Source organism: Adiantum capillus-veneris, chromosome 1, assembly GCF_014529385.1.
Source record: "Adiantum capillus-veneris isolate H3 chromosome 1, ASM1452938v2, whole genome shotgun sequence".
Lineage (NCBI taxonomy): Eukaryota > Viridiplantae > Streptophyta > Polypodiopsida > Polypodiales > Pteridaceae > Adiantum > Adiantum capillus-veneris.
The window spans coordinates 76,428,057-76,441,833 of record NC_140931.1 but is presented as its reverse complement, the minus strand read 5'-3'; the positions used below and the strand labels follow the sequence as shown (position 1 = coordinate 76,441,833).

Genomic DNA, 13,777 nt, shown 5'->3' with positions numbered 1-13,777 from the left:
TCATCGGGCCACATAGATCAATGCGAACCAATGCAAGTGGTGCCGAAGCTCTGGTGGATGCCTACTTCGAAAAGGCAACCCTGTGTTGCTTGCCCATCTGGCAAGCCTCGCATACGCTTGATGAGGAGGGTATTGCTGGTAAACCCTCCACCATAGAGGTTGTAAGGTGCAGCGGAATGAATGTTGAACTTTGCTGAAGATGAGTGCTTCGAATTGTGCTCAAGGTTCCTTTTGTTCTTATGGAAGGGAGAGCCTTCCGTTCTTAATGAGAGAGTGCAATGATCATAAACAAAGTGAATGGACACTGTGAGTGCAAGTGTATGAGACTGAGAGATAGAGAGAGAGAAGAGAATACGACACCAGAATGTTGTCAAACCCTCCTCCAAAGGCCCCACTCTCTATGGCAAGAGCGGTCTACTTATGATTGCACAAATCTCTACAATGCTTGGACTTGCCGCGACGATGTCGACGACGATGAGGACGACGACGAGACGGCTGAATTCTGAAAATGCTAAGGGCTGAAATCTGCAAATCTTTATCTACTGAATTTTGACTCTATGTCGATGATGACGACGATGCAACAACGACGCGCTGAAAACGCAGATGCTGAAATCTGCGTTTTCCAGGCTGAATCTGTAAACCTTGCGGAATCTGACCGTGCGGCGAGGAACTGCTGCGGGAAGGTGAGATCTGCGAGGTTCGGGGTTCTACTGTGGAGTTTGACTGTTGAAACTGAAAACGCTGATGCTTGTGGGGATTCCATCGCGAAGATCTGCAAAAACGTTGAAGTGCCTTGCAGATGCAAAAACGCTAGGGCTGAAAATGGTCTTGCTGTGGAGAATCTGCTAACGATGGGGAGTCTGCTTGGTCTGCTATCGCCAGATATCTGCAAGAGCAAAAACGCTGGCTGATCTGGTCCAAAAATGCCAACCTTTTGCTATGATGCAAAAACGCTAGGCTTCTTGAGGATTCTACTGAGAAGTTGCTTGTTGAGCGAGTGCTCCTGTTGCCTCTTCTCCCAGAAAGTTCTATACAAACTTACTCAATTTGCCCTACCTACTTTCCAACAAAAGTCACTTAAAAATAATAAGTGAAAATTGTCAAAAATAGGGAAAATAGGCTAAATGCACTGGAAAATTCCCCTGCAGGATTCTGATGAATTCTGATGGGAATGCTTGAGATCATGTTGTGTGCAACCAAAGGATATGCATCTACACTAAGTGTATGGACATGCACGGTCTGCGAACATACTCACAAAAGTGCCAAAACACTTCTAAATCTAGACTAACTGACTGAACCCTTGTTGTGCAGTAGCTTGCCCACGGACACATAGGGTTGGATGTGTCACGTGACAGAGGTCCTAGCAACCTGTTGAAGTTGTTGATAACATAGATTTCCAAATCATGCATGACATAGAGAAGAAGACTTGGTGGTCCTAGACAGGTCACAGAAGAGCAGTGAGGTGGTATAGGGAACCATCGTGCTCACCGCGTGCAAGGATAGTACCTGTTGTAGAATCAGAAATGGTGACTGTGCCACTCTCAAAGTGTATGTTAGCTCCCTGAGAGTCCAAACTCGACACAAAGAGGAGGTTGAAGGCCATGTCCGGAATATAAAGCGCCTCCACTGAACTGAACTTTGGGTCTGAAGTGGAACGAAAGAGGGTAATCTATCTTGTGCCAGACACTGGAATCTCATGGTTGTCACCCATAGTGACGGTTTGCCTATGAGTCTCCCTGAGAGAGCTAAACCATGACTGTTGCGGAGTCGTGAGTGGTGGCACCACTGTCAACAACCCAAGTACCTGACTATGATGTAGCAAGAGGGTGGTCCGTCGTCACGACAAAAGCGGTCCCCACCGTCTCATGAGAAGCTACAACTGCAGTTGAGGTTGTGTGTTTCTCCTTGTTGGCCTCGTCTCGCTTTTTAAAGTACCCTCGTTGCCCAAAATGGGGCAGCCCCATGACATCCACGAAGTGAGTCCATGACAATAGAATACTCACATGGAGCATAGTTACCAGGGAAGTTGGAACGCCCATTTGGGGGTGGGGAGGAGGGGGGGGGGGGGGGGGGGAGATGTCGAAACAGCGTTTCGGGCCTCATGCAAGCTAGGGAACGTTTCGGAACAGACCGCCGTTTTGGACAAGCAGTTGATACCGGAACATCCAAATTTTTAGATTTTGGTCTTGTGAACCAAATTTTCAGATTTTGGTTTTCTATCTTGTGAGCCTCTGGCTTATAAAATGCCCCTCCCCACCCCTTACCTTCACAATGCACACAAGCTTTCAAGGGCCGAGGCTCAAGCTCTATCCTCTCGAGTCTCGACTCTCAAGCTCTAGCCTCTTTCAAGCTCTCAAGTCTACATAGTACAATCTCTCTCTCGAGCTCTCCCTCTTCCTCTCCCTCTCTCCCTCTCTCCCTCTCAAGCTCCCAAGTCTACACGGCACACGTGTCACCTTTGCCATAGTAATGTTGAATGGTCTTCGAATCAAGGTTTTTGCGACTCTTAACATTACTTGTTTTCAATCACGCAAAGCTAAAAATTGCATTATTTGGGTGTTTTTTATGCCTTCCGTTCCGCGCCATTCCCATTCCCGACTTCCCGACCCCTCCTCGTTCCGCAGGGAGGCCCGTCGTCGTTCCTGTTCGGCGTTCCAGGTAACTCTGACATGGAGGGGGACACCTAGGCAGAACCACCCCCACCCATATTGGGCCAATAAGCTGGCATGCAAGAGAAACAATCCAAAAAGAACTTAGCAAAGATGGATCCAACAGCAGGGCTACAGTGGCACTTCCACTGTTAAGGCAGTTACAGTTGCTCTATGGTTCATACTGGGTGGACTCTCATCCAGGCAATGACAGGTGGCAGACACAGGGAGTGCTGGTCTAATTGACATCGTGGCCATTTCATGGCCACAACTATTCAAAGATAGATGCAACTGGACTGCCAAGGATATGTGTTAACCGTTGGCTGCTCTTTATGGTCATATATATGCTCAGTTGGTTTTAGTCGTCAGAGGCATCATGTACGCCTTATGAGTGAGTGACTTTGGAGTCTTGTGTCCAGTCCAACGCTTCACATATGCACTCCCTGCCCAGTTGGAGCCTCAACACCCCCATTGTACATGTGAGTCCCGGGTTTGGAGCTGAATGTGCTGCCATCCAAAGTCTATATTGGTTCCATGAGTTAGTCGATTTCCATAGAGTTTAGAGACTATTGTTGTGTTTATTGAGTTTGATTTGTTCCATTGCTATCTGTTTGGAGTGAGATTTCTTGCACATTACACTGAGGAGCACCCACAGTAGAGAGCACGACATACTTTTTCTATGCAAATCCCTTGGAGTTTGAGGAAACAAATGATCGTTCCTAGAACTCCAAATGGACCACAAGGCCCCATGAGAAGGAAAAAGAAGATATCCCCCCCCCCCCCCCCCCCCCCCCCCCCCAACCTCCCCTTCCGACCAAACAATTACACACACCTAAACACACTAAGGATGAGCCAGAAGATGACTCTCCAATAACACGAAGTGGATTCTTTTTTTGCCTACTGTGACCAGCCTCTGGAAATACATGATGAGCCCTAAGAAAATTATTGTTCACAAAATCTCAGCGAGTGCTTGAAAGTTTACTCTCTGACGTGAGCCTTGGCCCTTTGAGCAACTGGAGAAAGCTGCAAACAGACAGCCACATAATATATTCCTAGTTTCTTTAGCTCAGTGCAACTTTGGACATCATTTCTCTGGTTCACTCAAGGTTCATTGGCACCTTCACACATTCAGGCCACCTCAAATAAGTATTGCAGCTTTGCTATGGTGTTCTTATGGATGGACCATGCATACATACTTCACAAATTTATATTGCTCTCTCAGCCTCTCATACAAGTTTTATGAACTATCAATACCCCTTCAGGGTCACCTGCGACAGTAATAAGTTTTCTTTTCATCTGTAAGTTTTGAGCAACAAGTTGGCAACTTTGTTAAGAACATGATGCAGCACACATTGTGCAGGGTGATGGCAGTGAGCATTATAATCATATACTGCTCATGCGTATATGGTTTATATGTGCCAGATTGGCAGTTTAAATCGGCCTACACAAATGAGACTCTTACTGTGAGCATCTAGCCTACTATCCAAACATTTTTGGAGAATAATAATCCATCTCATCGACGACCTTGATTGCTGTATTTGACAAAAACTTGGTACTTCACAGGTCAAATGTGGAGTTAAAGCTCACTTTGGGCCACCTTGCAATGCTGTTGGGTATATAGATCGTGAGGTTCTAGGCTTGAATCATATGTACGGAACTCCCGAATGGACACGTGCATTGGTAAGTGTTTAGTTAAATTTAACTAGGTTTTAATTCATCGCAAGGAGATTTGAATGTTCTTTTCATCAGGCTTTAATTACTCTTTGAACTTCAAATCGACATGCTTGATGTGCACGAGCACCATTGAACTCAATTCTATTTTTGACTCTCAGCCTTGTGATATACGCTCGCCAAGTTCAAGTGATGATTTTCGTCCAGATGCTCCTACATGGTGCCAGGCACCTTTTGAGCCTGAGGGCATTCTCGGGTAGAACTGCTGAAGAAATATCTAAATGATGGCTAGAGAGAAATAAATTGCCCTTCAAATATCAACTATCTTCCCCTCAGCCACGATGCATGATTAGCTACTTGAAAAAGGAAATTATATTATCCTTTTAATTTCAATGCATTGACTTGCTGATGTTTACCATTTGTATACCACAGCTCCATCTCAGGAATACTCAGTGCTATTCTTGGAGTTCACTATGGTCATGTTCTTATCCACTACAAGGCTAGGATTTGACAATCCCACTCAATCCACTATTCTTCTTGAAGCCTTATGTGAAAGAAAATGAATTAATGCTCATTTTCTGTATTTCTCTTACAGGGACACACCAAAAGGCTTCTACACTGGGTTCTTCCAGCTCTGGTTTTGGTTTTGTTGGGCTTGATTCTTCATTACTCTCATGGTAAACATAGATAAATTTTTCTTTGTCTTTATTGCATCATGCAAGAGCAGAAAATCCCTAGCATCAAAAAGCGTATTATCATACTAGGGGGAGAACTAGTAGATACAACCAATAGTTTGTATGCCATCCCTTGCAGATCCTAGTCAGTCACCTTGACAACTACCTTGAGTTTTTGTCTCTCTTACTTTTGAAAGTCATGTGTGATTTCCATTGAGTCCAACCTTTTAGAAACCTCATGTACAGGGAAAGATATAGCTACTCTAGAGCTGACATTTAGACCAAGCATAAGTAACATTGTCTTAATTGACAAATGTTGTTTACTAATACATAGCATGGGAAACTGCGGCTATTCTGCTATAACCAATTGTACAGCTTGAGCTATGTATGTCTTACAGGAGGGTCAGTAGATACAACCAATACTTTGGATGCCATCATGTGCAAATCCTTGTCAGCCACCTTAACAACTAACTTATAATTTGTGGATCTTTTTCTTTAGTATCCATAGCCGTGTGTCGTTTCAATTGGGTTGTCTTGCTTGCAACCTTTTGGAACCCTCATTTACGTGGAAAAATATAGCCACTCTTTTCTCCAGAATAAGAAAAGAGTGAGACATGACATTTAGACCAAGCATTAAGTAACATTGTCTTAAATTAATTAGTGCTTTTTTCTAATAAAATAGTGTGGGGCAACTGCAGCTATTCCGCTAAACAAACAATTGTACAGCTTGAGCTATGTATGCCTTACAGGAGGGTCAGCAGGACTTGTGTTCAGTTTTTTCTATGTAGTGGTAAGTCTATCAAGCTTGCAAGCCTCCCTTTACATGTCATAGGAATAATCAAGCAAATAAACCTTGTGGTACTTCCCACTGCATAAGGAAAATCACATATGCCACAGACCTGAGGTCAAGGTCATTACAACTAAATGCTTGAGGTTCTTTTAGTATCCCATCATCAAAATAATTGTGATCAAAGACACTCCATACAAGCAAAGCTTAAAAGCCTGTACAAAAGGAAATCTTTCATATCCGACTGCAATTAGAGCCTACTTGTGCCAATGACTAAGAGCTTCACTAGACACCAACCTCAATGACTTAAGAGCATATAGCATGACTCTCTTGTGGAACCAGTTTGTGGCAAATGCTATGTTTTACTGACCTGGTCGCTTGAAATGTAACAGATTGATATTTATGGATTCAGCAAGCCATTCTTGCTACTGAAGTGGATGGGCCTCAATGCTATGTTTGTGTTTGTGATGGCTGCGGAGGGCATATTCCCAGCATTCATCAATGGGTGGTATTACAAGTCACCCAACAACACACTGGTATTTACTCTCTCCGAACCACCTTTGTGCTTAGCGCATTTCCAGTTCCAGTGAATTGCCAAGATGAGCCTGGTTAGTACTATACAAATATACATACACGTCAGTCCACCGTGGCTTGTAATTCAGGGAAAAGGACAAATGTATTAAAGGATTGACGACTTTGATGTTTAGGGTGTTCAAAACAGTCGCACACGGGGGGCCTTAGGAACAATTATGAGAAAAAAACACAGGCATGAAGTACCCCAAACAACTCTTTAGCAATCCACAAAACCCAACTATGAGCGCTTAAATGATAGTTCTCACACGTCCAAAATGAGACTGCCATCATCGTTGGCAGAGGGAGTGGCACTTGTAGCAACGCCCACAACAAGAATGTTATGGGGCAAGCACGAGAAAAAGGTTGTCTGGTAGCAACATTTTCTCTGTGCTCTATTTTTGCAACCCTAGAACCGCATAAAGTTTGATGAGGTTCTAGGGCTGCAGAGACTTCCTCGTGCATGGGAAATACTGTTGGTTGAAGATTATAAAGAGCAAAATGAAGGATGGTACCTTGCGTATCGGTAGCGTCCACAGCGCAAGTCCAGGAGGTAGAGGGATAGTAGCGGGATAGTCTTCATTTGAACATGGACGTGTACACATTGCACACTAAAAATTTGGATGGGCGTAGGGAAAATTACCAAAAGGCTCATTAGGTCTCCCCAATCTTAGAAAAATAAAAATTCTCTCAAAACATTTCAAATGCATAAGTGAAGGGTGAGTATAGAAAATGAAAAGCCCCATGTAAATGAAAAGTCAAAAGACATTTCATCTCCATATAAAAGAGATGGTCAAGTGCACATCATATACATCTAATGTTACCTAGTGGCTTCAAAACAAAAGTATTCACTATATAAGTAGTGCAAGGACACTGAGAAACACTTCTTATAGTAGTAGCTCTCACATTTGGCCAATTTTGTCAAAAGTTTCCCACCCTTAAATTTTACCGAGATTCCTTAAATGCGCCCCTTGTCATTCTTGCAAACATCACATCATTGGCAACTTTCCATACGAAGGTTGAATCTCCCTCAATAGAAGATGATAGAATTAGGATTTTTTATGGTATTTTGGGCACATGGGATCAAAAAATCCACTAGTTTGTCGACACGCATGCCACTATTGATGAGCTTGTTGGTGGAATTTTTTTGTCTAAGGCTCTTAAAGATCAATATGCATCATCAAAAAGGATAAATTCCTCCAATATATTTTGGAAATTTTTAAAACTCGGGTGATATTTTGGGAATTTCCATAGAATAAAGGAATAATTAGGCATATATGGAGTCTCCTCATCATTGCAAGACACTCCAAAAATGCCTCTAAGGGGCCTATTGGGGAGCCCTTGTTTTGCAGAAAAATTTCTTGGGATGGGTTGTCCACACTCGTCTAGAATCGTCTACAAGTGTATAAGCTTTACCAAAAGAATTTTCAAAATATTTGTCTTTATGAAATGGGAATCTTAGACCACCACACCCACCTCAAATGTTGTAGACCTCATAGAGGCACTTCCAATGTGGAGGGTCCTTTGAAACGATAGAAGTCCCCCCATAGTGATGGGAGACCTACTAGTGCATGTTAGCTATAGCTTTCACCTCCATGATTTTCATTTTAAGAGTATCTTAAATTATGGATACTTGGCCACTTATTAGTGCACAACTATGGGCTTTTCTACCACTAAAAGAACGGTCCTCCAATTTACAAGACCTGCCATTTAAAACAGCCTATAGAGGAGCTGTACAATTAATTTTATGAAATTCAAAGTATTTTAATGTTGAGAGCATGCTTATATGGCAAAATATGAGTACCCTCTCCAACATGTTCATACACTACTACTAATCGTCTTATTCTTCGCATGCCATGAGGATAACTCAAATTACTAACATCAACTCATGCACCATTATTTGTTTCTATCACGTAAATCTTTGCTTAGTTATTGTGTTCATGCTTGAAAAATGGAAGCAAAAAGATTGGATTGCCTAAAGTCATGGCCATATTAGCTATCCTAGTGTATAACTAGTCTGGCATGCCGCCTTGGGGGCGGCCTCTCTCTCTCTGAGCATGTTGGCCGCCTGTGTCGTCAGACTTCAAGCCACACTCGCTGGACTCGGGAGCATGCGACACGAGTCCGGCTGGAGGGGCCGGAATCCCTTCCCCATTATATATAGTATAGATGCAACGCAGGTGGTCAACAAGCACTCGTATAAAGGCTATTTTTAAGGTAAGTTATGGAATGCAAGATGCATAAAGAATATGTCTAGGAGTATAGTTCCTTTTACAATCAAACAAGGTGATCTAAAAAGATCCCTCAGGTATGTTAAAACATATAAACCTCTCATTTAAAAAAATAGATTATAAATTTTTCCTTTTAAAGTCCAAAAACTCTAGATCTAAGTGAAAAGAGGATGAAAAACTTTAAAGGATTAAAAAATATGATTATCATAAATTTGAATCTCTTATGAAAATATATATGATAATCCATGTAAATTTTTAAAAAGGGTATCAATTTGTTTAAAAAAGATTAAAAAATTTAGAGGAGCCTAAAAGGGAAGTGTGTATTTTAGGAATGTGATTTTTCAAAGATAAATTAAGAAAATTGATTACGAAAAAGGATGAATTTGGAATTTTGGAAGGTAGCTCTTAAAGTGAAGACCTCACGCTTGAGATGATTTCCTTTAGATCTCATTTCTTTGAAACTCCATTGGAGAAACACATGTGAGAACACTCAGAGATAAACTACCTTTCGTGCTTCTTCTTTGGGGCTTGTTTTAACAAGCCAAAAATGTGGAAGAGGGTGATAAACATATGAGTGTCTATGATTTGCACCTTTGATAGATTGCCATCTTGCCAAATAGTGTGTCTATGCACCTTGTATAATGTAGTACATGACTTTTTTAACATCACCTAACTCACCAAATTTCAATGCACCAATATGTTCCAAAATTTAAGTGTAAGATTCAGAGAATCGATACTTTTTTTTGTTCATGTATGTGGGGTAATCACATGTACCTCCATGGTATTGTGGTTTGCCTTTCATAAGTCTCCTCGGCTTGATGCAGACAATTGTGGCAAATAGAAGGCTTGCAAGATGGCCATCTTCTAGAAAGATCCCTTTCCTTTTAGAAGTGTTCTCTCTCTCTCTCTCTCTCTCTCTCTCTCTCTCTCTCTCTCTCTCTCTCTCTCTCTCTCTCTCTCTCTCTCTCTCTCTCTCTCGCACACACACATTAATGCAAACTTTTAATGATTTCATGGTGCATTTATCATATTTATATTAGTTAACCTTTAGTGTAAAGTTTGAATCATACTAAGTTTTTAGATATTTGTCATTTAGAATTAAAATTAACAATCTGTTACAAAGTTTAGTCATTCATGATTGTTAATTTCTTCACCTTCCTAGTTTGTTTACTGATTGCTTCCTTTTGTAGACAGCTTTCTGCTCCCCAATTATGCAAAGTTGTGTGTAAAAGCACTAGCATTATCGTCACAGCATTCAATCTCTTAGAGCTCATCTAACTATTTGCTTGCTTACTACTATTAATAATGGATAAGAAAGGAAGGTGAAGAGACAGACAAAGTCGACTTGTTTTTGTAAATGTAGGCTCAATCTACATGCATGGGTTATAGCTAAATACATAACTTTATCAGTGTGGATTTCTACAAGGTCGTGTTGTTATATGATTGGCAAACTATGTTTCTCAACTTGTAATAATATATTTTATCATCTGACAAGATCAATGTGTTGTTAGTAACATTAAACTAAGGCTCATAACAACGTCAATGACTTTTTCTTTAATAGGTATATTGGATACAAAAGCACATTTTTGTGGAGCCATGGCACTCTATAAAAGCGGGCACTCTTCTCTATGTCTTGTTTGGAGAAATCTTATTTTGGGGAGTTGTTTCAGGCCTTCTCCATCGGCAAAAAATATATTGGAAACTCTAAAACAATTTTCCTTCGAAGTTTGTGGAAGAGGGTTACAATGGTCTTTATGCATTAATTGCTACAAAAATTTAAGGCATTTTAGCTTATGGAGGCAAAAGTACATTGGTTTTTGCCATTCACCTTGTGAATGGAGAATACAAAAATATTGACATGGTATGAATAGATTGCCACTATTTCATGGATGAACCTTGGCCAATGCCATGGAAGTATGAGGTTTTTTCTAAGTGGAGAAGCGGAGTAAGAAAGAGCTACAATTGATCTTCAATTCACTCAACTAGACTCAAGCTTGTAAGTAAAATTAGTCATATGACTAGCTACTTTAAACAAGTCTGGAGAGCTAGGAACTGGTGGGTCTTCGAAAACAACTTCTGAACAGCTAGCTTCACAAAGACTATCCAGGAAGGCATGGAAGTGGTCATATCCATTAGAAAAGGGAAGAACTATGACGAGTGCAATCAAGCAATCCAAGCCATCATGGCACAAGTGTTAAGATCACGTAAGGAATCTTTTGAAGTTGCTTACCTCAGTCTGAGGTTGTGTAGCTCCTTTATGTAGCTTGTGTCCCCTCAAGGCCTATCTTGTGCTTGAGGGTTATTGTACATTCCTTTTTGGTGAATTTAATAGATCCACTCACAATTGTGAGTATGGAATAAAATTTTAAGAAAATAGTTATATGACACTTTGTATCAACATGATCAAATTTATTGTTTTTTCCCCATCCAATTCACTTTCTTATACATGCTAAAATTTGACTACATGTATGACATCTACAAGTAACTTTTTTTTTGTCTTCAGAAAACCAAACTTGAATCACTTGTGTTCATCATATGGAGAAGGAAGGAAGGGGAAGGGGAAAAGAGGAGGTGGGGGCGAGGGGGACTCTAAATAGTCTTTACTTACTTACATACATGCTTGCTTAAAACTTAAATAAAGGAAACTACTCAATGTCAAGTCAAAGCACATCAACTAATACCATTTGTAATCATGGAGCTGAGGAAGCACATATTAGAGAGAGCAATCAATGGATGAAGATGATGGTGAGGAAGCAACTAGCATCACCAAGTGTTAAGGCGGTTACGCCGCTAGCGGAAGCTAAATAGCGAGAACTCAACCAACAACAGAATTTGTCAGACGAGGACGGAGCTTGACCCGCAGGCGCATGGAAACAACTAGGTGGGTGTCAAATCACCTACTCGACCTTCTAATGACAATCACTACTAAGGAAATCAAATCTAAGTTCTAAAATACGCAAGTGACTGAAATCCGTACTACGAACGAATGCTATACGAAACAGGATCTAGAATCATTGAATCGATCTCAAACTCAAGGGGAAGTCTATGCACTAGGTAAGAACAACACCCTAAAGACTTGAACTGCAAAATCAACCTATAACCACTCCGTGCGGCAAACGCGTATGAAGATAGGCCGAAAAATACAGGTGACCGAAACTTGACCCCGATGGTACTAATGTGTAGCTCTACTCGTTGTGGTTCTATAGATATGCTGCACGCTCTATTCCGACACACGAGTTGGAAGAAAACTCACACCGAATCTCGTAGGAACTTACCACACGTAGAAGCCGATAGCGCGCACTCTTGGTATCTGTGCATAGCTCTCACCGTTGCTAACACAATGGTGGTGTCGCTTCTCCAATGGCGGCCCCGTAGCTCGCGTAGCAAGGAGATAAGACTCTCTCTCTCTCTCTCTCTCTCTCTCTCTCTCTCTCTCTCTCTCTCTCTCTCTCTCTCTCAGACACAGTCACGGCGCTCAAAAACTCACTTTGATTAATAATTGAATCCCCTTTAGGTTACAAAACTTTGGCTTATATACCTCAGCCTTGGAGGTGAGAACATCTCTAATTATTTACATCAACAGGTGAAATTACGTCGGGATTACAGGCTGGAAACTCAATTGAGTCCCGTTACTTAATGAATGGCTCAAATCAAAATTAATGTCGGAAAGACATTTATTACAATCAATGGTTACAAAATGATGGGTGTGAGCAAAAATGTGGTTGTGATCCTCTGCTGGCTCAACACTCCCCCCCTCCGCGTTCATGTCGTCCCTGACATGACTTTTAGGCTTGATCAATAGAGTCCTGTCGTCTTGAGCATCTGCAAATGTGATTCGTAGCGTAGGTTGCCGATGGTCAAGGTTGGGCCGAATATTTTGCTTTCGTGAGTGAAAAAGCCGGTGTAGAAAGCTTCTTCAAATGTTTGCATGTGGAAGCTAGGCAAAAACATAATTCTTTGGTATAAGAGATGTAACACCTTTGGTGATGGCTGCAATGAAAGATCATACATCATATCCGTCACTGTGTCGGCCGTCGATAGTAGACTCGAGGTCGTGGCTTTATCTGGCGCGAACACTTCAATGCATGCTAAGAGAGTCCTGCAGATTTTCTTTAGCATCTGACACGAAAGGTCAGGAGAGCCAGTAAAGAGTTTGATGGTGCCCGTTAGGGTTTTCACCATGTAGGTTTTACCTATTCTCTCTCCTGCCTTTGGTCCTGGCATCCTTGGGTAATTAAGCCAATTTGGCTTCCTTTCTGCAATCCTGCCATGCTCTTTCCAGCTTCTGACTCTTCATAAGCTCTAATATATTGATCATATTGATCAACATGTGGCCTGGCTGAGCTGGTTCCGACTTTACTTGGGTCCGGCACCCACATTTCTTCAAAGTCCCCCTTTAGAGCTCTTTCCGCTCTAAACTGCTCCACCAGCCTTTCCATTCTTGCGGCTTTTTGACTTTTGGTTTGCTTGGGATCGGCCTTCTTCTTCACTTTCTTCTTGAGCGGCTCGTCCACAGCCTCTTCAGGTTCTGAAACTATTTCTAGTTTTCGGCGTGCTCTTGTGGACGCCCTCTTGGATACTTCTTGCTGTTCTTCCTCCTCATCGGCTTCTCTAAGCCACTCATTCTGGGAGGGAATCCGTGGCCCTTGATCCCTAGCTCCAATAGCTTCATAAGCTATTCTTGTTAGGATTTCTCCTCCTCCTATGTACTTTGGTTTCTGGTTGTGCATGGCGATTACTTGCTCGTGGATGTATTGAGCATAATTCACCTCCTTTGGCACGTTGCTCTTCAGTGCCCATGTGATGGTAGTCGCAATGGCATGGGGTGGTGTAGTATACTTCTGCGGTCTTTTACTGCACACATGGAAAAACTGGTTGTATAATCGGCAAAGGGTTGCCGCTCGTTGATCTGCCATATCTCCGTAGGTTGTATTTTGTTTCTTTGATCCATAGACCTCTATGGCCTCCCTTCTTTCTCTGACAGAACTCCCTTTGTTGTGCAGCTTCAATGCATCTGCAATGAGCTGTGGAGTGATCTGTACTTCAACTGTTTCTCCATCCATGGCTGTCAACGTGGCTTTCCCATCCTTCTGAATGGATGTTGCCAACTCATACACTCTTCTTGTGTCTACACCTGATGGTCTCGAGGTGAAGAACCTGTGTAGCCTTTTCCAGGTATCTGCTGATGATCTCTGA

At 41.9% G+C, this 13,777-nt stretch overlaps 1 protein-coding gene across 5 annotated transcripts in view; it reads left to right on the top strand.

Moving 5' to 3' along the window:
• LOC147465001 (heparan-alpha-glucosaminide N-acetyltransferase-like protein (DUF1624)) overlaps window positions 1–13,777 on the top strand; it is a 73,228-nt gene that overhangs the window by 35,222 nt on the left and 24,229 nt on the right. For 2 of the 5 annotated variants that reach the window (XM_086517396.1, XM_086517417.1), the window contains exons 6-13: window positions 4,009–4,111; window positions 4,212–4,328; window positions 4,481–4,575; window positions 4,752–4,818; window positions 4,915–4,996; window positions 5,692–5,783; window positions 6,173–6,316; window positions 10,143–10,966. In XM_086517396.1, the coding sequence (XP_086373522.1) occupies window positions 4,009–4,111; window positions 4,212–4,328; window positions 4,481–4,575; window positions 4,752–4,818; window positions 4,915–4,996; window positions 5,692–5,783; window positions 6,173–6,316; window positions 10,143–10,289 (847 nt within the window). In that variant the 3' untranslated portion in view covers window positions 10,290–10,966. Of the gene's footprint in view, window positions 1–4,008; window positions 4,112–4,211; window positions 4,329–4,480; window positions 4,576–4,751; window positions 4,819–4,914; window positions 4,997–5,691; window positions 5,784–6,172; window positions 6,317–9,771; window positions 10,068–10,142; window positions 10,967–13,777 lie in introns of those variants that run through there. The other 3 variants (XM_086517406.1, XM_086517411.1, XM_086517400.1) reach the window with 3 other exon arrangements.